This window comes from Trachinotus anak, unplaced genomic scaffold (assembly GCF_046630095.1).
Source record: "Trachinotus anak isolate AG129_WGS33_773 ecotype Australia unplaced genomic scaffold, CSIRO_AGI_Tana_v1 ptg000014l, whole genome shotgun sequence".
In the NCBI taxonomy this organism is placed as follows: Eukaryota; Metazoa; Chordata; class Actinopteri; order Carangiformes; family Carangidae; genus Trachinotus; species Trachinotus anak.
Window position 1 is genome coordinate 4977107 of NW_027273865.1, and position 25810 is coordinate 5002916.

The window sequence follows — 25810 nt, forward strand, 5'->3', positions numbered from 1 at the left end:
GTCTAAGCTTCACAATAAAAGCCGTGGACACCCTACTAAAATCAGTGGGCGATAAATGGAGTGAGGAAAGTAGCTTCGCAATTGCCTTTAAAACACAGATTTAGTAATATATTTATTTAGTAGCATATGTGTGTAATAGCTGACTTTGAATGTTGTGTTTATAAATACTAAAATGGTATAAATAACGTACAAAAAAGATTTATTATATAAATACATAGTTTAAATCTCAACAAATGAACGATAATTCTATTATTTTATTTGATCGTTATTATTATTTTACTGTAGTTCTGATCTGAGAGCAGGAGGAAATCATTTAAACCGAAATATTTTCAAAGTTCAAAGTTCTCCATTCATTTCCAATGAGGAAAGAAAACACTACTGTATATTTCACAGTAAAAGTTCCAGACACGCTACTAAAATCAAAGGGCGTTTATAACTAGGCTACAATATGATGTAAAAAAAAAAAAAAAAGAAAGAAAAAGAAAAAGAATATACATAATTATTCATTTTATCATTCATTATTCTTAAAATAGTATTTTTGTCATAGGTTTTCTAAAGTAACATATTTGTATATGGGCTGACTCTGAAGAACACACTGTTTTTTTCATGTTAAGGCTGAACTGGCCGATTAAAATACAAATTTTATTTCCGATGTGGCTGCGATCAAGACTGCATTACCAAAATGGACAACTGCCCAGGTGCCCCAGAACCTGGGGGCCTTAAAGGCCCCAGGTTCATCCACTCCACTGGGCTTGGAAAACCTGATTAGTGACAGAAATATGACATTATTTGCACCACTTAAGTACATTAATAACTAAGTTAGGTCCTGTATGGGAGATAGTAAGTGTATATTAAAAACAAATTATAAATCAAATCATTTGTTTGATATAGTTTTTCCTTAAACGTTTTACCTCAATTAAAATTATTAAAATGACATCTCCTCATACTCCTTCACCCTTACTTAAAAATCTATGATTATGCAAATATGGTTAATTAAAAAAGTTAAACTATACAAGATTCTCCCACTCCTGCTGCTCGCCTTAAGCTTTGTGCATACATCATTCTGCACAGTGAAGGCCAGTATCTAAGTAAGAGGAAAGCACACAAACGCAGATAAAACATGAAACTGAATCAGACCCAGGACATGAGGTTTAACACTGATCCACTGTACAATCTGTTTATCTGTAATTCAGGATATGAGACTGTGATTTAGCTCCCAACAGTCTTAGAAGTGTGAATAGTTCTCACAATAACATTTTAAAAGTGTAAAAAAGAGTGCAGCCAGTCTTCTTATGGTGGTAATACAGGTATAAGCCCTGACATCACATTCTCAGATATTTTATTTATCAGTTTTAAAGAAGTATGCTAATTGTGTCATAGAATTTACTTTATTATAAATGTAGAGGTTTTTGGCTCTTTTGTTTATGTCAGACTCCAAAGAGAAGATACAGGAGCTCACCCCTTGCCTAAATTTAGTCTTAATGAACATCAGCAAAGACGACTTTTTTTCTTAAATATGTCTAAATACAGATTGTGCTACATCCAGTGAAAAAACTGGGTCGTTGATGTGGGTGTGTAAATTCCATTGAGACATTGTTTTAACATATCAGGAGATACAAATAAAACTGACTTAAATACTGTGTATGAAATGAAATACAGGAGAAATTAGACTGGTCCTCACTTTGTGGCCTCAAGTAACTTCCTGTAAGGCCACAGACCTCACTTATCTGCTTCACAAAAAGACACACAAACACTGTCTTTCAATATCACAATTTGTATTTATCAATTCAAAGAAACGACTGTACAGAGTCAATGATTTGCAGTTGGTTCTGATCATTTTATATATTACTGGTTCATTCATTCAACTTTTTCCATGTTTGTAGTTTGTGTCGCCCCAGTATGTTACAGTGATTGTATAGTGGAAGGATGGGACTTCAAGACATGCACAGCAGTACCATAATATATCATTCATGCAACCTCTTTGTCCTGATGTGTTTGTGTGGAGGATTTGCGGATCGTTTTCAACCCAGTTTTTGGTACAAATCAACAATCTCACTTCAACACAGACTCAAAAGTTCAACATAACAAAGACAAGGGGCAGTTTTCTCAGTGAATAAACTCATTTTCTTCATCATGTTTTCTTCTTTTTTTTCTTTTCTTTTTTTTTTTTTTTTTTTTACAGAAAACACTTTTGAGCAAATACATTGGTACATTATCAGATTGCTGTAGGCAAACATATAGAGAGACAGACAGGCTGAAGGCAGATAGACAGTGGTGCTCCGGGGTCCTGGGAAGAAAGAAACTATTGCAGCAAAATATTCAGTATTTGCTCGTCAGCTCTGGATTATCTGATTATCTGTGGCTGGTGTCAAAACTTTAGTTGGAGTAAATAATTGTTTGAATCTGCATGAAGCACAAAGGGTCTGGGCTTGTTCAACGCAGAAAAGTGAGATGAAGTTGCTCGAGTTTTCCTAATGTTGTGAGCCCCAGTAAGAGTTTTACAAATGATATGCTAGTCTTACTATTTGGCCTTTGTAGTTGCTAAACTTATCTCAGGACAAAAAGACGATGCCAATCGCACAACATAATCAATCTAATCTGTCTCAAGTGAGTGTGTGAAACAGTGCAAAGTGCTCCTGAAATTAGCTGTAAAGCTGTGGACAAATATGACAATCAGGGATGAGCAGAACAGAACCTCATTAGATTAAATGTAACTTCATATAAAAAATATTGTGCTTTCTTTGTCTTAAAGCAGAAATGAGCAGTTTCTATGTCTGTAATCTTGTGCGGGTTTGTCAAGATTTGTGTTCATGAATGAATCTCTTTATATTTACTGACAGGAAGGCTGAAACTCCGATATGCATGTTCAGCGAGTGCAGCACGTAGCCCGCATATGACAAATGCTTAAACCTATTCAAACACAAATGTTATATTTAAATAGTGATTTTTTTTCTACACCTGATCATCCTGTAAGGAAACTGGTGCAATTATACAAATTAACTTTCCAATAATAGATTCACATGTCAACAGAATCATTCAAGTTCAAGCACCCTGCACGTGTTCCTATTAATGAGTGATTGAAGTTACCACCCATGATTGTCCTCAAAACACATAAATAAAGGCTAGATTAAAAAAAAAGAAAAGCATAGTAAGAAATTTTCGGTTGATTGCATTCACTGTCGTCTGAGCCCTATTCAAAGTGATAATATTGTCATGTTATAACATAATCCAGGCAGTGTGTGTGTGTGTTCTAGGTTGAGGCTGATCATCTGTTCTTGTCTGGACGTTGGAACAAGCAGCAGTCATTTTTTTGATGAACATGATGTGAGCTTACTGTGGCTTTTTCAGCACTTCTGGTCATGTAAACAACAGATGAGGTTTTTCAACACAATATCAACAAAAAGTGTTTTGAGTTTTGTTCATCCAACTGTCCATAAACCAAAGATTTTTTATGTTCAGAGAGAGAGAGAAGAAAAGGGCAGCTGCACTAAGATAAAAACGACCTGAAAAATAAACCTTCAAATTCTTGCAGAATAATTTACTGTAACCTGTTGATTAATCAACTAATGGTTTCAGCTCTAGCAGGAATCTACTAACCCACATAGGGTTTGGACCAATTGTGAACAGCATGAGGAAAAAAAAAAAAACAACTTAAAATCAATTCACAAACTTATCTGATCATTAAAAAAAAGGGGCTCAAATGAAACTTCTTCTGCTCCTAAGATTCCTGTATCTGATGCCCCTGCTGGGTCCCCAACACCACTGACCATCAGGCCTCAGCTCTGCAACAGGCCAGTGTCCCTAGTGCAAAGAAAAAGTTGCATAAAGTCTCAGGTCATTGCTGACATAATCATCATCATCATCTTCATCAACATTAACAAGTTATTCCTGAACTCACCCCTCTATAAATGATCCTCCATTTTACTGCATACTACTGAGTGGTTTTGGTGTCGTTATGCAAGAGGCTGAAAGTCTGAATGATTTCAGAAAAATCTGCGTCAGTGTTTCTGCCTGCTGAAACAGGAATAAAGATTTAATAATATAATAAAAATACAGATTTTTCATCTCAATAAATAAAGATGAATTTTCTTCTTTCTGGTTCGATGTAGATTTTTTTTTTGTGTGTGTTGAACTGAGAACAGGAGGAAACACTGATCCACACTGAAACGTGTTCTACATTCATCTCCAGTGAGAAAAAAAAACACTGACTATAAATACATTAATGATAAATCAAAAGGTATTTTATTCGTCAATTCATCTCGGCCGACAGACTGAGGTTGATGTGAACAGAACGGCACAGACACACAGAGACAGGCAGGGCACCTGCCAGCTCATCCCAAACATCAATCTTCCCTCAGTCAGTTATCACGATGTTTCCCATGTTGACCTGGACATTTCTGTTCCGTTTAAATTACGTCCTTTGTGATGTTATCAAGCCAGCTGCACCCTGTACGTTCTGTCCTGTGTGTATCTACAGCAACACGACATGCCCTTTATTATGCTGCTAGACTCAGGACTGCACTGTGTCGCTTTACACATGGAAGTTTTTCTCATTCAAAACTCACCTCTTTTTTAAGTCAAACGACTGTTTGTTGTGTCCCACATGCATGTAAATGATTGCATTGATCTGGCATTCACACCTAATTTAGATGCATAAAAAGTTTTGAAATAAATTTGAAAAAAAAAAAACTTTAATTAAAGAAAGTTACAACTTCTCAAGACATGTTTTTATAATAAACACAAACCAAACCAACAGGTCGAGAGAGAATTTAAAATCCGGATGTGAATAGAGTAAAACCTAAAAAAAAAAAAAAAGAGTAACAGCCAGACATAATTACACTGTTAGCTCATCACCTCAGTGTTAGAGGATGATGAACTTGACCCTGGCAAATATAGATTTCTAAAAATATAAAACAAATTCTGAATGGGATTTTTGGGCTCTGCAGCCATGGCAATCAGAGGAGGATGTAACTTTAAAGTCCAACTGAGATCACTTTTCTTTCTTTCTGTCTCAGCAGCTGGAGGTGGCGGCTTTGTTTGACAGCAGGCTCAGCCCCGGTACCATGGCGGGAAAAGAGAGAGAGAACATAAACAAACTTGCACTGTAGCTTATGAGCTATGAGCAAATGAGCAAGGGGCACACTCTCCTCATTTGGGACGATCTCATCAACTGCATGAGAGACAGTCGTGGAAGGTCACAGAGAAAAGCTCCAGCTGCTGACCGGCTGTCAGTCAGTGTCCCTCTGCTCGGCCTGTGACGGAGCTCTGACCACTTTAACCAGATGTGGTATAAAATAAAGCAATTTGATTGGCTGTATGGAAATAAGTTCACCAACTACCTAATGATATTCTGACAAACTGATGAAAAAATATGGCGTGCCTTCATGAAACCAAAAAATATAAAATATAAACTTCTCCTTTTTGGCAGACGTATGTGCTGTAGCAGACAAACCATGCAGGATATTTTCAGTTGGACTGAAACTGAAAGAGTCAAAAAACAGTATAACCAAACAATAGTTTCTTACAGTAGCAGTGATATTGAGACAGCATTTTTATTTGAAAGGATTTTTAAAAAAGGATTTTAAATGCAATCTGACCAGGACGCTCCAACCAGGGCGGGACAGTAACTGTGGTCTGCCTGTTAACCTCTGTGGCTGGTGCATCACAACATCCCACAGCTGCATTTACCAGTTAATTAGACTTTGATTATTCTCAGTTTTCTTTTTTTTTATCCTTGTTTTCCTGTTGTTTATGGCTTTGTGGTGAGTTTACAAGAAAATTAAACATTAATTGATGTGTGGTGCAGAGTCAGTGGGCAGCAAAGACAAGCTTCTTAAGACGAGTGATTTCTCTCCAAGCAAAACATGCAATCTCACAACTTGCACAGTTAAACCTCTTTTTTTTCTAAATATTTGGTCAGTGTGATCCCGACTGTCACCTGTGTGTCAGTTCATTCACTTAATCTTTCATTTATTACCTCCGCCACATCAGGTTTTCACCTGTGTCTGTTTATGTGTCAGCAGGACTGCGTAAAAAGTACTGAAACAACTTGTAGTGGACTTGGTGGAGGGAGGGGCCGTGGACCAGGGAAGAGCCCCGTAAATTTTGGTGCAGATCTAGTTAAAGGGCCAGTTTTTTTTTTTTTTTATCACTTTCCTCAACATTGTGAGATAACATTAACATAACATCTCATGTAACATCTTTTGACGTTTTTGTCAATACTTGGCCTCCGCGGAGGCGCTCTACTGAGTGCCATTCTAGTTCAGTCATTCATTCCTGTCTCACTGTACACTGACGGGACAATGACCATTAACCCTCTGCAACATGTTAATACCCTTTAACATGTTAAACCTGCTGAGCTATATAATTGTGTGTGTGTGTGTGTGTGAGTGTGTGAGTGTGTGTGTAGGTCTGTTGTAGATTGGACGTGTCTGGAAGACTGAGGTTGCGTCTGAGGGGACAAACATATCAGCACGTGAAGCACACGGTAAGCACACACCAACATAAAGAACCTGAGAGCTATGGAGACCCTGGGAGCGGAGAGCAGCAGCACACACGCAAACACACACGCAAACACACACACACACACACACACACACACACACACACACACACACACACACACACACACACACACACACACGTTGATCTTTCTATAGTTGTGAGAACACTCATTGACATAATGCATTTCCTAGCTCCTTACCCCAACCATAACCATCTAACCCCAACCCTGACCCTGATCCTGACCCTGACCCTGACCCTGACTCTAACTCCAAACCTTCCAACCAGGTCTGAACCATAAAACAGCCCTTTAAAGTTGTGATAGGCCAAAATGTGTGCAACTTCCCAAAATGTCCTCACAGCAATAGAAAGACATGTACACAAACACACACACGCAGGCATACACACATATTTTGAATTCTATATAAAAATGGATGCAGATCAGATTTGTGTGAATAAATCGAAGAGATTAGATGTTGTAAGAGAATAAAAGAATAAAAGAGTAGATGAGGCCTGTTTCAGCCTGAGGGCCTCACTCATTAAAAACAATGCCAGGCGCAGATTTTGTGCTTATGACGAAAGCCAAACGTGATTTATGGAAAACTGATGCTAAAATCAGCAGGATAAAATTAATTTTACCAACATTGTTAAAGATATTAAAACTTGAATCTCCCCACAGAATGCTGTAAATTTTAGTTCTTTGCAGTTTTATCTTTTTTTTTTTATTTTTTAAACATTAAATAAAGAAATGGAATGATAGTTTAATGAATGAGGCCCCTGGGAAGCAGAGTCTACCATCAGTTTAAGTCCATCTCTTTCTGACCACTGATCCAAGAGCTGTGCATCTGTCTTTATGTCTTTATGAATTAGGCAAGTGGCTGCAGTGACCAGACGGTTCTGTAGTCTTTATGTCACAGAGTTAACACCTTGTGGGTCGTCTGTCCTGCAGAAATCTTCACGTGAAAATCTTTCAGCCTTGTTCAATCCCACATAAACAAAGGGAAGCCTCTCCATTTCCAGATTTCCAACATTAAACTTAAGATTTCAAGGTAACTTCAAGTTGTGACCTTTGTGACCTTTCTTAAGGTCAGGATTTCAAGGATGCATTTCTATTCATTTCTGTGCAACGATTAAAAATTTCTGCTTTCCTCTTGTTTTGACGATCACTCCAGACGCCCCTCTACTCTACTCTTGTATTCAATCATCATCTTTCCATCATCCTAAAATCAGCACTGCAGCTTCTAAGCGGTGTTGATTCATCCATGATGGGTTTGGATGAATGTGGTATTAGTGTTGTTTGGTATCAAAGTAAAACCAGTTTCAACCCGACCTCGAGACAGATGGGACAAAGTGGAGAACAGTTAACAAAAAAAAGCTTCTCTAAATTTGTATGTCTGTAAAACATTTTGGCATAATTTCATTCTCTTTCGATTTCTGAGGAGTAATAAGACCTAGTGTAGGATGTCTCAACTTACAGACAGACGGATAGATACAGTAGATAGGACAGACAGACGAGAAATACATACAGATAGAGCTCATCTCATAGAAAAAACAAACAGTATGTGGAACAGTATGAGCTACGTTTTATCGCACTACCAGCAATCAGTAACAGCCTTCGAGTTAACGTGATTTGTGTCCCGTCTCTCTCTCTCACGGTAACGCTGCCTGGGGTTCAGCGGCACAAAACTCCACCCTTGGCAGTTTTCTGAAACAGCCACCAGGGGGCGTCAGTGACTCTGTGTGTTCTCACAGAGACACAGAGGAGAGAGACAGAGAGAGAGGAAGATGTCTCCTGCTCCATATTCGTCCTGTCCGTCCTATGTGAGTGAGCCTGGGTCAGTCCTTCTGTCCTGTGTGTCCCTTTCCATCCAAACACAACCTCTTTGTTGACAGTGTTGGAGGCGGAGAGAAGGAGGGAGGCGTTCACTATCAGTCTACAGCCCCGCCTCCCACCCGGAGTTCGTACTCGTCAATCCCGACCAATCTGTCGAACGGCTCACTTTTTCTTACCAGACTTTTCTGAGCGCTTTGTGTCCGACTTCCCGCCCCGATCTGACCTCTCGGACCGTTCGCCTCTCTCCCTCTCCTTCTCCTTCTCCCTCTCCCTGTCTTTCTCCCTTTCTTTTTCTGCCCGCTCAATTCGCTCGGCCCGGTCTGAGCGCTCGCCGCCTCGCTCTGACCTGTTGTCTGCCTTGCTGCCATCACGCCGTGTACCCTCGTCGGTGGATGAGGTAGTTGGTTGGGGCTGACCCCATTTGGCAATCTCCTCATGCTCTGAAATACTGGCGGTGATGTTGGTCACCCACACTTTAAGGTCCTCCTGGAGGGAGAGGGGGGGAGGAGAGGGATCCGAGATTTCAGCAGGTTGGTCATTTCTTGTTTATATGTTACTTTAAGTGTCTGAGTTAATCAATGAAATAAGTCTAATGTTACAACTCCTTCGTCTATTCTGAGATGTGAACAGAAACACAAACATCTCACCTCATCTTTAGCATGAAACAGAAACTCGCTGCCATCCTTCGTTCTGCAACAAGAGGAGAGGGATCAAACTCAGAGACAGTGAAGTGCCAAATCCGCCCCGTGGATAATTTTAGAAGAAATGTCTCTTTTAGTAAAGACCTGGTTCAAATTGTATTTGCAATTACATTAAATTAAGTTGGACAACAAAAGAGCGGTCAGAATCAAAGCAACAGAGATATGCTGTCAAGTCAAAAAACTTGATCCTTAATTTCCCATGATGTAACTCAATAACACCTTTCATCAGAGCCTATGTGCCTGGTGAAAGTCCATGGCTGTGGTAGAAAAGTTCCTGACTGAGTGAAGTGACCTGGAAGTATCTAAGTGTCAGCCATGATAAGAGCTGTTCGAATTCTCTAAGACATAAGGAAAGGAGCTTCAGTGCTTCCAATTTTATCTCCTTTAGCACTCGACCTTCCTTTACAAAAGGAAAGGAAAAAAATGCCAAGCCACAATTCCTTGCTGCAGCAACATTTAAAGTGAAGCACCACTGTAGTTTTCACCACGGCAGACCCACATAAATGTAGAAACAACAGAGCACTGATCCAAAGCTTATGAAAATCCTTGTATGATCAACAGCGCTCCAAATCCATAAAAACAGATTTCCTTCTCTCTCAAATCTGTTTGGAGTCATCTTGAAAAACAAGCATATTGAATTTCTATTTAACAATATCATCATCACGACAAAATACTTATGAATAATAAGTGTTTTACTAAAATACCCTCCCATTATGCCTACTTAACAAATGCAGGGTACAAAAATGTCAAAGTGCCCATGCCAGGAAACTATACATATGTCTGAATATAATTTATTCTAACCTTGCTCAACTTTCTCTACTTGTGTATTCCTGTCCTATTCTCTTATTTCAAGGTTTCAATCCTGTTTGCTTTGTTTCTGTAATTAGGAAAGGAGTTTTTACTGTCCATGTGTTATAAATAAAGTTAAATAAAAAGTCTCAGTTGTCTTTTCCTCAGTCCTTACGAGTTCTCCTTCACACTTTTCCTTGGTCAAGGAAAAGTGGTTAGGAAAGGAGATTGTTTTGACTTTTTGACCGCGGTCCATGTCTTTGAAATCCCACAGCTCATGTCTGTAACTCACCAAACCCAGGCTGAGATAAAGGTGAAAACATCATCAGTTTAAACTCACTTGAGGAGTTTGTGTTGACTGGGATTTGCAATTAATTCAGCATTTTTACATGTGTATAAAAGTAGACAAACATTTAATAGTCCTGCTCGTAAATCACATTTACGCATGTGTTTAAAAATTACAAAAAACATGAGAATGAAAACTGCTCCTCACTTGAGCGTGAAGACATTCTTCTTCTTCTTGTAGCCGTTGGTGACGTCGCAGTGGCAGTGGGAGAGGTTGAGCAGCGGCTCGTTGTTGTAGGGCGTGGTGGTGTTCTTGGCGTCCTTGTAGAAACCCATCTCCCCTTTGTTTAGCACGCAGTACAGGTTGACCCATGACCTGCTGTGGTGTGGGAAGGCCGGAGGGGCGAGGGGAGTGAGAGTGGAGGAGGAGGGGAAAGTGGAGGGGAGAGTATGGGGAAGGTGGGGAGGTGGTGTGGTTTGGGGGGGAGACGCGAGGAGTCAGGTAGAGTTCCAGAGTCGCTCTCGCTAGGCTAACACCTCACTCACCTGACCAGAGCAGACAGGTAGGTAGGCGGGATGAACCGGCGCCAAGAAGGGAGGTGGAAACACACTGCTGAACAAACACAGACGAACGCACAAACAGACGGACGGACGGAGGAGGAGGGGAATGGACGAGTGGGGAGGAAGGCTACGTACAGTTTGTGTGTCTGTGTGTGTGTGGGGCTTATATATGACTTACCTTGGAGGAGACGAGAGGAGCAGCCAGCAGCATGGAGGAGGAGAGGAGAAATGAGAAAGAGGAGTTTGGTTAAATGGCATTTTGACAACAACACAATTCAGTAAAGTCTGGTCATGCATCTTTTCCCTCTCTGAGCGTGTTTACATGCACACAGCATTCCAGTTACCTACTGACACCCAAGTATAGGTATTATTCAGAGCAGGCTGTCTGTGTGCAGTTTAATATCCCAACTTGAAATACAGCTGAGTTAACAATGGAAGCACAATTTACACAACGGTGCATGTGATCGATCATGGTTAAATTTAACAGGAGATGAGGGGAAATTAGGTCTTAGAAAACTATCATTATAGTTTTTTGGGACAGTGTCTTTTTTGTCGCTTCCACTAGGAGTCACTAGTGTCAGAGATTTTCAAATCTCACAAACCTTAACGTTCATCACAACTTTGGAAACAGTAGTTTAACATTTCTACACAGCCTTTTCTTGAACTTCCAGTGGAAAGGAAACCAATGGATTTTTTGTGGCTGATACTCATATCCATATTTGGGAGGTGAAAAAAACTATGATGTATTGGCCAATAGTAATTTTTCAAATATAAACGCATAAGATAAACAACAATCTGGATACAGATTCATTTGTTGACATTTTAGTGCTGAGACTTGTCAGTGTTCTCTGGTGAACAAACTTTATAAAAGGTGAAACTACCTCAAACCTAGACTGGCATCTTCTGTTCTGCTGTTTCTCGTTACTTATTGGTCAACATATACACTGATACACTGATGAATCTGGAATAAGCCAATATCAATATAAACTGTCTGGATTATAAATCTAGCTCTACTCAGCCTGGAGGGAGCAAGACGGAGGACTTAAAGTAAACTTTTTGTCAACCATTATTTTTGTTACAATTCAACAACAACATATCCCATCAATCTTGGCCACAGAGATGCTGTCAGAAGGCCCATTCATGCTGTTTGATTTTGGGCCATCCCAGACGGAAGTTGACAGTTGTCAGAAAAATGGTTTTTAAAAAAATGGCCCTAGATCAGACTGTGAGACCACAGTCTCTGATCACAGAAAAAAAATTGTCAGTGTCAGAATTTTCCCAAAGTGACTGCTGCTATGACCCACGTCTACAAACCAACTGATCAAAGACATGAAATGACACAGAATTCACTAGCGAGCTAGCTGCCACTGTGTTAAAACTGCAAGATCATTTGAGATTTGTTAAAAACTGAACTGGCAGAGACAGGAAAACCTTGACACGGGTAGGGACATGTCTCTACTGTACATACCCAAATATACACCCATTAATATTGTACGCCTGACACAGACTGTAACCATGATTTTTTCATTTATCTTAGAAAATGGACATAGGAAAACCTTGAGCAGATGTTGCAGCTCTTCAGACAGACTGATGAAAGAATCCTTTCATTAGAAACTGACCGATGACAGCTCAAAGCCAAAAGTCATGTGAAAGTTAAATGTGAAACTACAAAGTTATGCAATCAGTTGGTCATTCACTTCATCAAGTTGATATAAAGAATGGGTACCATTCACACGCACCGTATGTTTTCATGAGTAAAACTTGGATGTCATGAATAATACCAGAATATTAATGTGCACATAAACATACCCAGTGTCTCGTCACGTAGTTATGTAACAGAGACAGGTTGAATCTCAATCCTTCCTCACAGACTGACCTCTCTTCCTCAGCGTTGACTGGGGGAAAAGGTCTGAGGACCTGACCTGCAGATCTTCTCCTCCAGTCAAACTCAAATCAGAAAGAGAGCATACAATAAGTCAAACGAGGAGCTGCTTGGAGATTCATACTTGAGCAGATTTAAGCCATTCAGGATTTGCTTTACCTTGCTATGTACATAAGCAGGGCATGTACATACGAGACATTCATCCAATGCCTTGAGTGGACACGTGCGGGGGACTCATCCTTAGCTGGAAGGGGATGAGCTTTTAGCTGTGTGTGGTCAGCTCAGCCAATAAGGAATAGTGAGAGACACTTTTCCGTCTGTGTCTTTCTGGTGGAAACAGGCCAGTCATCTGCAGAGGTCAGGTAGCGCGTGCGCGCGCGTGCGCGTGCGTGTGTGTGTGTGTGAGTGCGTGTGTGTGTGTGTGTGTGTTCTCAGGGGCTAAGCGACAGGTCACAAAGCAGTGTAGGCCATCAATAGCTTTAACCATCAACCTTCACTTCCACAGCACTCATCAGCAGGCCGGTCAGTCTGTTAACTAGCCGACCACTTCTGCCGTGTTTCATTCTGTGGGCTCGTGTTAGATCAGGAGGCTTCGTCAGCATCATGCATGAAGTTTTCACATGCGGTGAGATTTCTGTGAGCCGCTGTTTGAATTCATGTACCGTAACTATTGTCTTCAAATACTGATGCTGATGATCGGAGACGACATACTGCATATCAAATATTGAGGAGCTGCAGCCTGATATGAGAATATTATTGTCACCTGGTGTCATTATCAATGGGAGACTCTAATATTTGTTTCCTGTATGCTTATGTTTCTTTATTAGCTAACTGCTTAAATGTGAACAAAATCACAAGCTTAGAAACTTGTAGTGCTGCATAAAGGAGCTATTTGTAAGTTTTTCTATTGCTAATAGCCAAGATTAGCATTAACAGCTGTTTACTTACCAGTCTAGAAGAAACATTGTGAATAGAGCATCTAATTTCATTCTTTTTACTCATCAAGAGCTTTCTCCAGAGGTTGCTTTATGTTTTTATTTCTTCTCTTCTACTAAAGTTAAACTAAGTTAGCATGCTAACCAGCTAGCTCCAACCCAGCCAGACTGTCTCGTTACTTTCTGATATCAAGTCACTGTATCCTCCAGTCTGCCCTGAAGAAGTACCTGCTCAGCAGACGTATCATAACCTCTTGTAAATGCAACAATGGCTTAAGTAAACAGCTGCTAACACTAATGCTAGCTATGTAGCAAAAGCAAAACTTACAAATCGCCCCTTTAATTAACTAACATTGTAGTAAGGACATTTAAAAGATAATCATGATGGAATAAGATGGATTGAATTTATTATTCTTCAATACAAATCATCAGCTGTAATCTACCACTGTCATAATATGCAATACATTTTTCAATGTTCAGACTCTTTGGAAGCAGATAAAAACTGACAAAATGTCTCTTTAGTTCCACTGTAGAAGTAAGGGGCAAATATCCAAATGTCATAAGATCCTTTGAATCTGAGCAGGTAAACCTTAATGTTATGTTTATATAGAGAAAAAACCAGTATGTCTGCTGAGAAAATCCAAAGCCTAGCTCAGTATCGTCTATATGATGTCGAACCACACGCCGAGGCAAACAGTGAGGCCCCATGTGTCATGATCTGAGCTGGTGTCAGTCATGCATCCCTTCAACATGTGTCAGTGGAGTGTGTTAGCTTGTTAGCTTTGCATGCTAAAGTCATGCACCTGTCATCCTTTTTGAATCTGGAAATAGACGGTGCTGTGATGTCATGCGAAACAGACTGCAGGTACAGTGACATGTGCTACAACCAACAGAAGTCAAACAGTATTTGAAAATGCTTTTAGCCGTTTTGTTTTACGCAACTTCAATCCTTGAAGACTGGGGTTTGTCAGACCAGACATTTTAAGACATGTTGATATCATTTTATGTGAAAAATAAATGACTTTACAATATTTAAATTACTTTGTGGTGAACTCCACCCATCTGGTACAGGTCAAAAATAACCTTCCTGAAGCAGCAGATTAAACTGTCAGCATTATTTTCAAGTGCTGTTTGACTATGCACATGTCTGATACTCTAACTCTCTGCGTCACCTGTCCTCCCCTCCACAAGATTATCATTATGACCCTGAACACCCACCTGTTGGTGCTCTTCTTTAGACTCTCAATGTCCAGCTTGCGGAAAAGGAAGCCCTCATGGTGTGCGGTGTGTGTTGGCGGCTGGGGCACTGCTGGGCTACTCTGAGCCGGAGCAGACCTAGACCGCCGTGTTGTCTCTCCTGGCTCTTTGGGTCGCGGTCGGCGCCGTGGTTTGGGTCTGTCCCGAGCTCGAGGCCGGTCGGGACGGGAAGACTTCTCTGGTAACCCATTGGGGAGACGGGGCACCTCACCACGGGCCTGAGGGTGATACAGCCAGTATAAATTTGGTTTATGGTTTAAAGTAAAAACCACTGTATAGTCTTCAATGTTGTTTTGCATAGCTACGTGTGTTTTTCTTCACATAAAGTATATATGGTCTAGAAAGTTAGCAGGGATCACTCTCACCAATTCACATACACTGCATATCACATATACTCTACATCAGTGATGGTCAAACTTCTTCACATCAAGGACCCCTAAACTGACAGAAATTAGACCACAGATCCCCATTCGTTAAGATTCTTGCTTTTAGATGTCTTATTACAGAAAGTGTTTAAACCATGACCAAAAAAAAAAAGATTCTGTCATTGTGTTACCTTTGAATGGAATTATAGTGAAAATAAATTATTGCACTTTTGCTGGTGACCCCCAGTAACCCCCTCAAGGACCCCAGGGGGTCCCACCTTGAGAACCACTGGTCTACATAACCCGGTTTTTGTCTAGATGGCTAAAACATAAGGTGAAAACCTGTGAGGTACAACATGTGGTAAAAGTAGACGCTGCTGTTCATTTTCTGAGATGAAAGCTATAGTGGACTTCAACTAAAACTTTAGTAAACCATGGATTGATATAGTAATCTCCTGAAAAAAATGATTAAAAACAAAAATTGTGGTGGTGGTACATGTAATTTGTTCTGTTTTATTAAAATTTTGTCTTGTGTTGAAAACCTATCCTAAATGAACTATAAAAATGTTATTCAAACACATCAGTATTTGCAAACAAGTGGTGGTAATTTTCCAAGTGGAACATTAGACAATACATAAAACATAAAAGCCAGACCTGTGCTGCTTCTCTTTCTTGCAGCTGCTCTACAATTTCTGCCAGCGTGGATCTCTTTTCTCTGTGGGAATAAATGCAAATTAGACAGTCATGCTGGAATTCATCTGTTTTTCCTACACAATCAACTACACAAGCTTCATAACGCATTACAGAGAACTCAACCTAAACGACACCTCAGTACAGACTAAGTCTCACCCTCCTCCTGAGCGTCTGTCTGAGTGCTCCTTCCCAGTGTCGTGCTCACTGGATTCCTGCCTCTCCAGCCGGTGTCGGTCCCTCTCCCTCCGCCGGCCCTCGTGACTCCCGTGGCCTTCCTGCTCACTGGACGTTTGTCTCTCCAGTGTTCGTCGCTCGCGCCTCTCGGCCTGTTCCCTCCACACCTCCTGAGGCAGCTCATCCCTGCGCGCTTGGATCAGCTGTTCGCTGGACAGCTGCCGTTCTATCCTGTGGTGAGCGTGCGTCTGAACCTGGGGCTCGGCGTGGCCCAATGGGTCAGTCCTGGATCCCCGAGGCCCTCTGGTGGGCTCGCTGTGTAGACGCTCCCTCGGCTCCTGGAGTACCACCTCAGCCATCACCGCCACTTCCGCTCTCTCTGTCCCTATCTCTCCCATCATCATCTCTCTCTCCCTGCCCCTCTCCCTCACCTTCTCCAGCCGACTGGCTACGAGAAGAGGTGTCACTGCGTCATCCATGTGTTTGATTTTGGGTTGCCTTAGATACGGGGATGATTTCACCTCCAGTTCCCTTGCTGCCTGCGCTGGCTGAAGGTGAGTCATCGCCTTCGTCGCCTGGTCTCTCGCCGTGCTGGCGCTTTCTCGTACCTGGTTGGCTGAGACTAGCATGGCTGCCGTGGCAATAGATGCGATCGAGGAAGGTGTGGGCTGGCCTAGTCCTGCAGCCACACCCACCACGCCACCATGCCGTGCCTCCAGGGTGTGGCGGTAGCTGGAGCCGTTCATTACAGGGGTGTAGTTGGCAACTGTCGACCCCAGCCGACGAACCACAGAAGAAGGAGAGGGTGTAGGGGTGGCAGGCGATGGTGAGGGAGGAGAGCTGGCTTCGTTCTGTTCATAGATGGTCTGTCTCATAACGGGGGATATCGGGAGGCGAGGGAGGGTGGATGGACTGGGACAGGCATCTTGGGGGTCCAGGAAGACTTTACGACCCAGAAGAGGGGTTGGGGGTAGTTTACTTTGCTCTGCTTTTAACTTTTCCACCTGTGGAAAGAAAATAGAACCAGCTTTTAAATCAAACTTTGAGACTCACAGTCACACAGGACTTTGACATGAGTGGATGATATTGAATATTTTATGGAAACATATTTCTCCATATTGGAAATCCACTGCTCCTAAACAACAAAGTATTTTAGTGCATGTATTTACACAGTGATGATGATGAAGGTGATGGTGATGATATTACCGTGGTGAGTCGTCGCAGTGAGCTGAATCGCTCCTCCCAGGTGGCAGCGGCTTTGCGGAAGGCTTCATGTCGACGAATCAGCTGCTCGACCTCGTCTACACTGGCACCCAGTTCGCAGCTGTTAATGAACGGCTCCTGAGCAGTCAGCCATGACTCCGCCACCATGGCGTCCTGGGCAAATTGGTGAACCTCCAACACTGAGGGGAGGGGGGAGAAACAAAAATAAGATTCTCAATTCTTTCATTTCACATCCTGTCCTTTAACATTATACGTGTATTTGTGTGTATGTGTGTTTGAGGTTTGTGTGTGTGTGTGTGTGTGTGTGTGTGTGTGTGTGTGTGTGTGTGTGTGTGTGTGTGTGTGTGCGCTCACATTGCTGCAGGACTTCCCAGTGCCTGTCCCACTTCTCAGACAGCTCATTTTGCTTAGCAACCACCTTGTCCAGCTTCTCCTTGATCTGAGAATCAAAATCACAACGTCACAGGAGTCAGACTCAAATTAGACGAAAACATCTTGTGCTGTGCACGTGCAGAATATTTCCAGGCACTACTGTTGTATATGTCAAGAATATGGTTTTTAGTTTTAGTTTAGTTTCTAATTAAGATTTTGGTAACTTAATTTATTATTCTATTTTCTCACTTACATCTTTGAGTTATTTTTGTTTTGTGATTTTCCATTGGGATTAATTAAGTACTCTTTCCATCCACCCCTCCGTCTTAAAATGGAAACCCTTATGAAAGTCAAAGAACCTCATCACAGTTTCTTTCCACCACAGTTTGCACACCATGTATATTGTACAAGGGTAAATTTCTGTATTTGTAAATAAATCAGACAGTGATTTGAGACAGTGTGTCTCAAATCTGATACATCGGTTAGTCCACTCACATGTAGCACACTGGCAGTATACTCACTGCCGTAGTGTGCGATCATCAGAAATGACGCTTGCAACATGTGACCATGATTGTCGCCTGCCTCCCGGCTGCTTTGCTCACTTGCCTTACTGCGTATACCCCCTGACACATGTGACATGGAAATTAGGCTGCGAATGCCTCTGACAACATGTCCTCCTTCCTTGGTCACCATTTTCACTAATTATGGTGGTTCCTTGCCTTCTGCTACAGAACCAAGATGTCGTTGGTGGTGGGTAGTGTTCATCGTTTTATGCTAAATTTTTTTACTGTTCTGAATGCACTATCCAGATATGCACTTCTGCATTCAAAATAGCAAGTGCAAGAACGGAAGTACATGAATTTAGACACAGTAAAGGATTCAAAAAGGGGCTGCCTCCTTGGTTTTCACCTGAGAAGTCTGCGTTGCTAGAATGAGAAACATCTGGGTGTTAACATTATTGTACTTTAAATGCCATGCATTTTTCCTCGAAAAACTTTGAAGGCTTAATTCAAAATAATTCATGGATTTTCACAGTCCATGGGTCCCCGGCTACTACTAAATGAATGTCTTTTAAAGTGATTGCTGCTGCAGTGAACCAGTTTCCCCTGTGAATCTTTAACTGATTTTTATTCTCCTCGTCACATCTCCTCATCTCACCTCTTCAGCTGCAGGGTTTCTAGCAGCCAGCAGGGTCTTTCCCATCTCGATACACTCCAGTATGCTCCGGCTGCGAGCCTCCACCTCGCTCTTCAGACTCTGGTGATAATTCATCAGCACTTCTACTGAGGATACATCCCTGCAGGAACCACACAGCCCACAGACACTTAGCTCACCAGTACTAATACGCCAACACACTGCTTCATTTTTAAGCCCACTGGCTACAACACTGTACCATACTAAACCACACCACACCAGAGTGTTGTATCTCAACTGCATTTCTGAAAAAACTAATGAATCATCCCAATGTAATCTGTGAGATTACTGCACTGATATATTGCTCAGGGACACCTTTAATCAAATCTTTAGAGAAATGAGGGTTTTTTTATGGAGTTGCTGATCTTAAGAAAACTACCACTGCATTGATTACCATGTTCTGTTCTGTCAAAATGTGTTTAATGTAGATAAAACAAAGAAGCAGTCTGTTTTTGTAAATTTAAGATAGAAAACAACTTTGATAAATGCTGCTGTGTGAGCTGCTTTAAAAGCCCTGCTGTTGGTTTAGATCACAGATTACACTGGATTAAAAAATGCTAATTATTTATGTTGAAAACACATTTTGGTACATTTATATAAAATACTTAGGTCCTACTTTTGTGTGAGAATTTCTTGTCTCTCATCAGAGATTTTCTTCTTTAAATACTCAAAAGCCACTTGAAGCCTTAAATGGTACATGCTGTACATTGGTAATTACCGGTGTTGTATATTCTCTGGTAATAACAGTCATTTTCAACCTAATTTTGACCCGGAGTCTGATGCAAACTGAGAGCTAACAAACACAAAAACATACAGCATGCTGAAACTAGAACTCTGTCACGTTCTGGTCATTTTACATTATGTATTATTATGTGAGCTGTACACACTCCTACCACCTGGATTTAACCCTGAGGTTAAATTCAGTCTTCCTGCTGCTGTGGTGAAAATACCTGGGCTTCTCTCCTGTCCCTATCTGACAGATGATTGACTCCATCCACATGAGTTGGTCTCGGACCATGCCGAAGAACCTCAGCTTGTCTGTCTCTGTGGTGATTTGCAAGCGACACTCCTCACAGGATGTCAGCAGCTCTTTCCAGCACTGCATCACTTCGTGCTCGTGGCATGCAATGGTTTCGGCCTTCTCGCCAGCATACACCGTCCTCAGTTGGGCCGCGCTCTCCTGTAGCTGACGCACCTAGAGAGTGAGGAGAGCAGACTTTAGACAGAAGCTGAGCTGAACATGGAAGAATCACATATTTTTTTAAAAATGGATGGAAAGAGAAAGAGCTTGTTTTCCAAATGACCCAGAAAACACAGCTGCTCTGTGTAGTCAGGGCCGAGAGGTGCAGGCTCTGAGTTGACACAGAGCAGCTGTGATTTTGCATTGCATTGCAACCATATTCAGTAAAATATACCACTGTTTCTGTTCTCCATGTGCATGACAGAGACTAGACGAAGCAAAATTAAATGCAGAGTAAGAAGGTAGTTCTTCCACAAAGATTCAGACTTTTAGAGAGATTTTGATAGGCAAGTTAGTCCATGTACTGTATATTGAGGCTTTTGGAGTCTATGAAGACACATTAAAAAATAATATAGATAATTGTGGTGACCCCCTGCAGCATGGTCATCGGTGCCTACTAGTGACACCTGGGCCCAGTCTTCACCAGCCTATATCTCCCCCTCTCTCCCCATTGGTGATGTGGCAGTCTTTGTTTCTTCTCATTATTCTTTGTTTATTTTATGCGTTCTACAACACTCTCACACACATGTACTCTCCACCCACGCATCGAGCATCTCACGCATGCCTCCCTCATTGTCATGGCCGTAAGAGCCAGGCTGTGCCATGATAATAGCAATCATTATTGTTATCTCACTGATTCCAAATGATCAGCTCCACCTCATGTATGTGTGAATGTGAGGCATGGTGTGCTAAAATTGAGCATGCATGCTAAACCAACATCCGCTGGGTGAGTAAATGTGAAAGCAATCAAAATTAGCATAAAAAAAATCACAGAGTGATAATCACTGAGGGAAATCTTTGTGATTCTTCCCTGCATGAGTCCTGCAGCCACTGAATATTGAGGCGGGTCATTTTACATGCTGTCTGTTCATGCGCATTTTTCTGTACCTGCGTGACCAGCAACTGTATGTCCTGTTCGAAGCTGTGCAGGAGTCTCTGCAGGGTGCTGGTGTTGGCAGTGCTGCCCTGCCGAGCCCGAACTTCTGGCAATCTTCGATGTTTGTCCTCAATCTGAGCCAAAACCTGAAAAAAACCCAAAAAACAAATAGCATAAAGCAGTGCAGCAGTGTTCCCTGTATATAGGTACTCAAGTGTCTTTCATGCAAACATAAAGTCAAACTGAGTCATGTTTTTTTTTAAGTTTAACTGTGGATTCAGGAAGGTTCATTTCAATTCTTTTCAAAGCCATAAAAATGAACTCCAAAATACTGTGAGACCCACACTGTCAACAGACACTGTCTCTAATGTTTCTCCTCTACAACAATTTCTCGTGATCCCATCACATCATCATTGGAAAAAAATGGACAGAAATGACACAATTTTTCTGCCTACGTTAAAATTATCTTCTACTGGACAAAAATCAATCAATAGTCTTCTTATTTTACTGCATACTCAGCAGCTCTTTTATGTTTTCTCCTCTTTTTTCTCATATTTCAAGCTGTCCTCACCACAAAACAATAAAACTTCCGATGTGCGAAGAAGCTGCACAAACAAAATCAGTTTAAATCAAACTTCCTTACACAGGATTTGAACACTTTATCATAGTGTTGTTCCTGTCTCTTCCTGCACGTTCTTGAGGGACCTTACCTCTCTGCAGTCGGAGAAGAACTTGTGCAGCTGGTGTGAGGCAGCAAGCATCTGTGCCCTGGTCTCCATGAGCTCCAGTAGGTCGGCCCAGGCCTCGTTCACCCCATCCTTCCATTCGGCAATGGTGGCGGCCTCCGAGTGGCCATAATCAATGAGCTCGTCCACCATCTGGTTGACGGCCGTCACTCGTTCCTGTCCCACACTACCCGTCTCTGACGCGAACTCTGTGAACTTCTCCTGCAGGACCTGGAGGTGTGGCAGTGGTGGAGGTAAGAAAGGAAAGGAAATATAAAAAGAACTGAACGAACAATCTAGAAATTAATTTTTTTATGTTGTTAGTAAATTAGCAGATGCTTTCAGATAAGTCACTCATTCATAGAGCTTTAGAGATTTAATAATTAATTGACTCAATAAACAATGAAATGAGACCTGTGTTGTTTCAATATGTGACTTGTACTAAAATATTTTTTAAATCTATTATTCATCCACAGACACCATCTGTTGACATACTTACTGTGACATGCTCAAAGTCTTGACCCAGTTCGGGTGAGCTGGCAACCACCTCCCTCTGAGCTATCCACTGCTCCAGCTCGTCCACCTCTCTGTTGAGCTGGTAGAGCCAGTACTGCTGCTCCAGACGGCTCTTCCTCTCCTCCACCAGGTCCTTCAGAGACACATACAGACGGTCGATCTGCGACTGGCGCTTGCTGATCTGCTCACTATCCAACAGAGAAGAGAAACTGTGTCAGGTCAAGTACAAAAACTAGAATCACTGCCCTGCAGTTGCATGCCTCTGCCAACCAGTCATGTTGCAGGAAATATGGTCAAAATCTCCCCTTCCTGAGTTACAGCTCTGAATAATAGCCAGTAATAATAGCCAGTTTTCTGCATAACATGATATGATATGATCACAGTGAAGTTGACCTTTGAACCTTTGGATATAAAATGTCATCACTTCATGATCTTATCCTATTAGTTATCATTTCATCCTATTTGTATAAGTAAGAGCTGAGCCTTGCAACAGTGTTTTTATGTGTATGGAAAAAAAAAATACAAAGAGGAGGAGGAGGGGAATGTGGAATTTGAACAAATCTTTGAACCCCTCTCTCACACACATAGAGCCACCATTTTGGAGCCACAACCAGAAATATCACCAGGTTTCTTTCACATTGGTCATCTTTCATCTGGGACAGGCTAAAATCAAACAGTGTGCACTGGCTTTTAAACAACAATCATGGCTTCATATTTGTTGAAGGTCAAACATACTCAGTCAGATCAACTGAAAAAATGTCAGGGATTAGGCATCATTATCAGATTTTTAATTGGATTTGGTTTTTAATATTTAAGTTTGGCAACTGACTCCTGAAATCAAATACTTTCTATTGTGGTTATACTGTGGAAAATATGAGCAGTCCTGGGTTTTTTATTGTGGTGAAAGAAAATCTATATTAGACTGTGGGTTTGTCTATATGTTTGTGTGTGTGTGTGTGTGTGTGTGTGTGTTTACATGCTCACCAGTCTGGATGCCCCATCTCCAGCAGCTGTCGACACTGCTGTGACAGCAGGCCGATGGTCTCAGCATAGTCCTCGATGGTCTGTTCCAGGACCAAGTGTTTCTTCAGCAGCTGCAGTGTACTTGGCTCATCCTGGTGGGAGGAGGAAACAGCACACGCAGGAAAGAGTTTGACTTAACAAAACAGTACACACACACTCAGTCCTGCAACAACATGAGATGAAAGTCAGAGCACTACTGATGATTTTAGACAAAGTGTTTGTGCCTAAACCTTTGAAAGAGATGTATGAATTCAAAGTTGTTCTTCTAATGACTTAGACTTTGTGAGGAAATTATTTCCACACCATGCACCACATGCAGTGATTTTGAAACAGATAATGCACAAATTATTATTTTTTTTTTTTACTTAGTTCTTTATTGAAATGCCCTGCGCATTTCAGAGAATCACACACCCACCTTCCCCTTCTCCTCGTTCATCATGTGCAGCTCCTGCTCGCTCAGCCAGGCCTCTACCTCGGCCGTGTCAAAGTAGTACTGCTGGGCCTGGTACATGGCGTCCAGGACCAGTTGCCTCCTCTCAGTCTCGGTCCACAGCAGAGCCCACAGCTGGGCCAGTTGGTCGTGGCCAGCCCTGACGCAGTCGGCCTCAGGGCTGCGTATGGAGGAGATAATCCCCGCCCTCTCCAGGACGTCCTCGATCCTGCTCCTGTGGCCCTGCAGCTCCCTCTGAAGTGTCTGGAGGAGAAGCAGAGGACAAGGCCAGGAAAGCAGAGGTGACATTTAAGGTTGTTTAAAACAAAACAATGATGAGAAGGTTCAAAGATGTATCACAGAAACAACATCAGACGCTCCATTCACACATGGAAGGTGTGAAGGGAGATAAATCAGGACTTGAGGTTGCACATCATGATTATCTGTCACATATCACCTGTCAATCTTTTTGTGACTTGTTAGGTGATGAACTACTGTTGTTGTTTTCTTACCTGATTCTTCTTCATGAGCTGCTGGACGGCCTGAAGAGTGGAGCCGTGCTCCTGAGACATGGCCATTGGGAGACGCTCCTGGACCCACAACTACAGCCACAGCAACACAATACAGCAGTGAATAGCTGAATAGCAAAATGTGTGTATTTTTGTGCATTTTGTGTATTTGTGAACTTTATATATTTATGGTTTCACAGTGTTGCCAGGCAGTCAAAGACACATTTCCATTTTAACCAAATCTAATGGATTATGAAGTACAATAAGACATGCTACAATGTACATCAAATCTAACATTATATAAAATGTGTGTGTATAATGTGTGTGTATCTTAGGTTGAAAATATTAAAAAATCATACATGAACCAGTCAAGTCCCACGTGTACTGTGCACTTTACACACAACTCAAAGTAGATCTTTTTTGTTAACAATTTATATCACTGTGAAGTTAAAATGTATTTTTAGAAATAACTGAAAATTAAACATAGAAATATCCTGTCAAATCTCATTGATAATAACTATTATATTATCTGTTTGCTGTGACCATATCAGTTGAATTTACAAATGGAATTAAATTAAGATGTAGAAATATCACGATTTTTTAAAAAGAATGTGGATGCATCTTAACACAGTCTATATGTCTCTTACTACATCATGTTGGAACTGTTGGGTTGGACTACACAGTCTGCACATATAAAATAAAAGTATGACACCTTAATATGAAAATATGAGCGACACGAATAAACCCATCAAGTGTTCAGGCTGCAACATGAAGTGACACAGTTTAATACTCTCTGAAGGCTCCCTCTTTCAATTATAGTGTGTATGAGTGTGTCTGGGTGTGTGTGTGTGTGTGTGTCACTGACAGCCCTCCAACTCACAATCTCGTCCTCCAGGTCTCGTCCGACTTGGTGGACTTCCTTCGACGCCAGTAGGATGCGTCGTCTCTCCTTCAGCGGCTCGATTAGACGCACCATCCTGGCCTCCACAGCGGACTGACGCCCTGCAACCGTCTCCTTGATCTGTGTCTGCTGCGGGATGGAGGCCGCCTGCACCTGCAGCTGCCCCACCTCCTTATACCACTCCTCCATCTGGGTCTCCATGGTCTGAGGGGGAGGAAGAGGAGGAGAGGGAGGGGGTGGGGGTGGGGGAGTTGTAATAGAAGTTATCCAACAGACGGAGGAAAAGAGGATGTGTTGATTAGGAGAGAGGAGGTAAGTGACAGGACAAGAGAATAAATTGGGTGGAGTGAATAATCATCATGGGAGAGAAGATGAAGATGAGTGGGATGTGAAGAGCGTGACAGAAATGCAAAAATGAGTAGTTTGTTGTTAATTTGACAGCACCTCTCAATTGACTATGAAATCACAAACACAGTTGTTTTTTAAATTGTGTTTTATACCAAACTTATAAAAAAATTATCAGATGTTTACTATAACAATATTAAAAAATACAATATAAAAGTATAAGTTTATAACATTTAGGTTTTTCGTGTTGTTTTATATAGTGTATATAGCCACAATGCAGAAAGTGGTGTCACCATTTGTGGCCTCTCCAAAAAGACAGGATGACACAATCAGTATAATAATTTATTCATAATTGGTTGCTTGTAACGCCTGCAATCAAGTCATTTAAGTACAAATGATAGAAAGATCACAGCTGAAATAATAATTGCATCTTTGTATCAATAAAGATTATACATCATTGTAAGAAATGTCTCCTGT

The 25810-nt window shown here is 41.5% G+C and overlaps 1 protein-coding gene across 5 annotated transcripts in view; it reads right to left on the minus strand.

Moving 5' to 3' along the window:
* Nucleotides 1–4219: 4219 nt before the first annotated feature.
* LOC139631575 (spectrin beta chain, non-erythrocytic 4) overlaps nt 4220–25810 on the minus strand; it is a 93930-nt gene continuing 72339 nt past the window's right edge. For 3 of the 5 annotated variants that reach the window (XM_071495845.1, XM_071495846.1, XM_071495848.1), the window contains 17 exons: nt 24968–25192; nt 24091–24180; nt 23564–23842; nt 23110–23240; nt 22109–22313; nt 21595–21840; nt 20896–21030; nt 19718–19962; nt 18732–18870; nt 17556–17640; nt 17184–17380; nt 15960–16981; nt 15765–15825; nt 14707–14963; nt 10319–10489; nt 8983–9025; nt 4220–8821 (listed from right to left, as the gene is read on the minus strand). In XM_071495845.1, coding sequence (XP_071351946.1) covers nt 8498–8821; nt 8983–9025; nt 10319–10489; nt 14707–14963; nt 15765–15825; nt 15960–16981; nt 17184–17380; nt 17556–17640; nt 18732–18870; nt 19718–19962; nt 20896–21030; nt 21595–21840; nt 22109–22313; nt 23110–23240; nt 23564–23842; nt 24091–24180; nt 24968–25192 — 3855 coding nt within the window. In that variant the 3' untranslated portion in view covers nt 4220–8497. Of the gene's footprint in view, nt 8822–8982; nt 9026–10318; nt 10490–10849; nt 14964–15764; nt 15826–15959; nt 16982–17183; nt 17381–17555; nt 17641–18731; nt 18871–19717; nt 19963–20895; nt 21031–21594; nt 21841–22108; nt 22314–23109; nt 23241–23563; nt 23843–24090; nt 24181–24967; nt 25193–25810 lie in introns of those variants that run through there. The other 2 variants (XM_071495847.1, XR_011693411.1) reach the window with 2 other exon arrangements.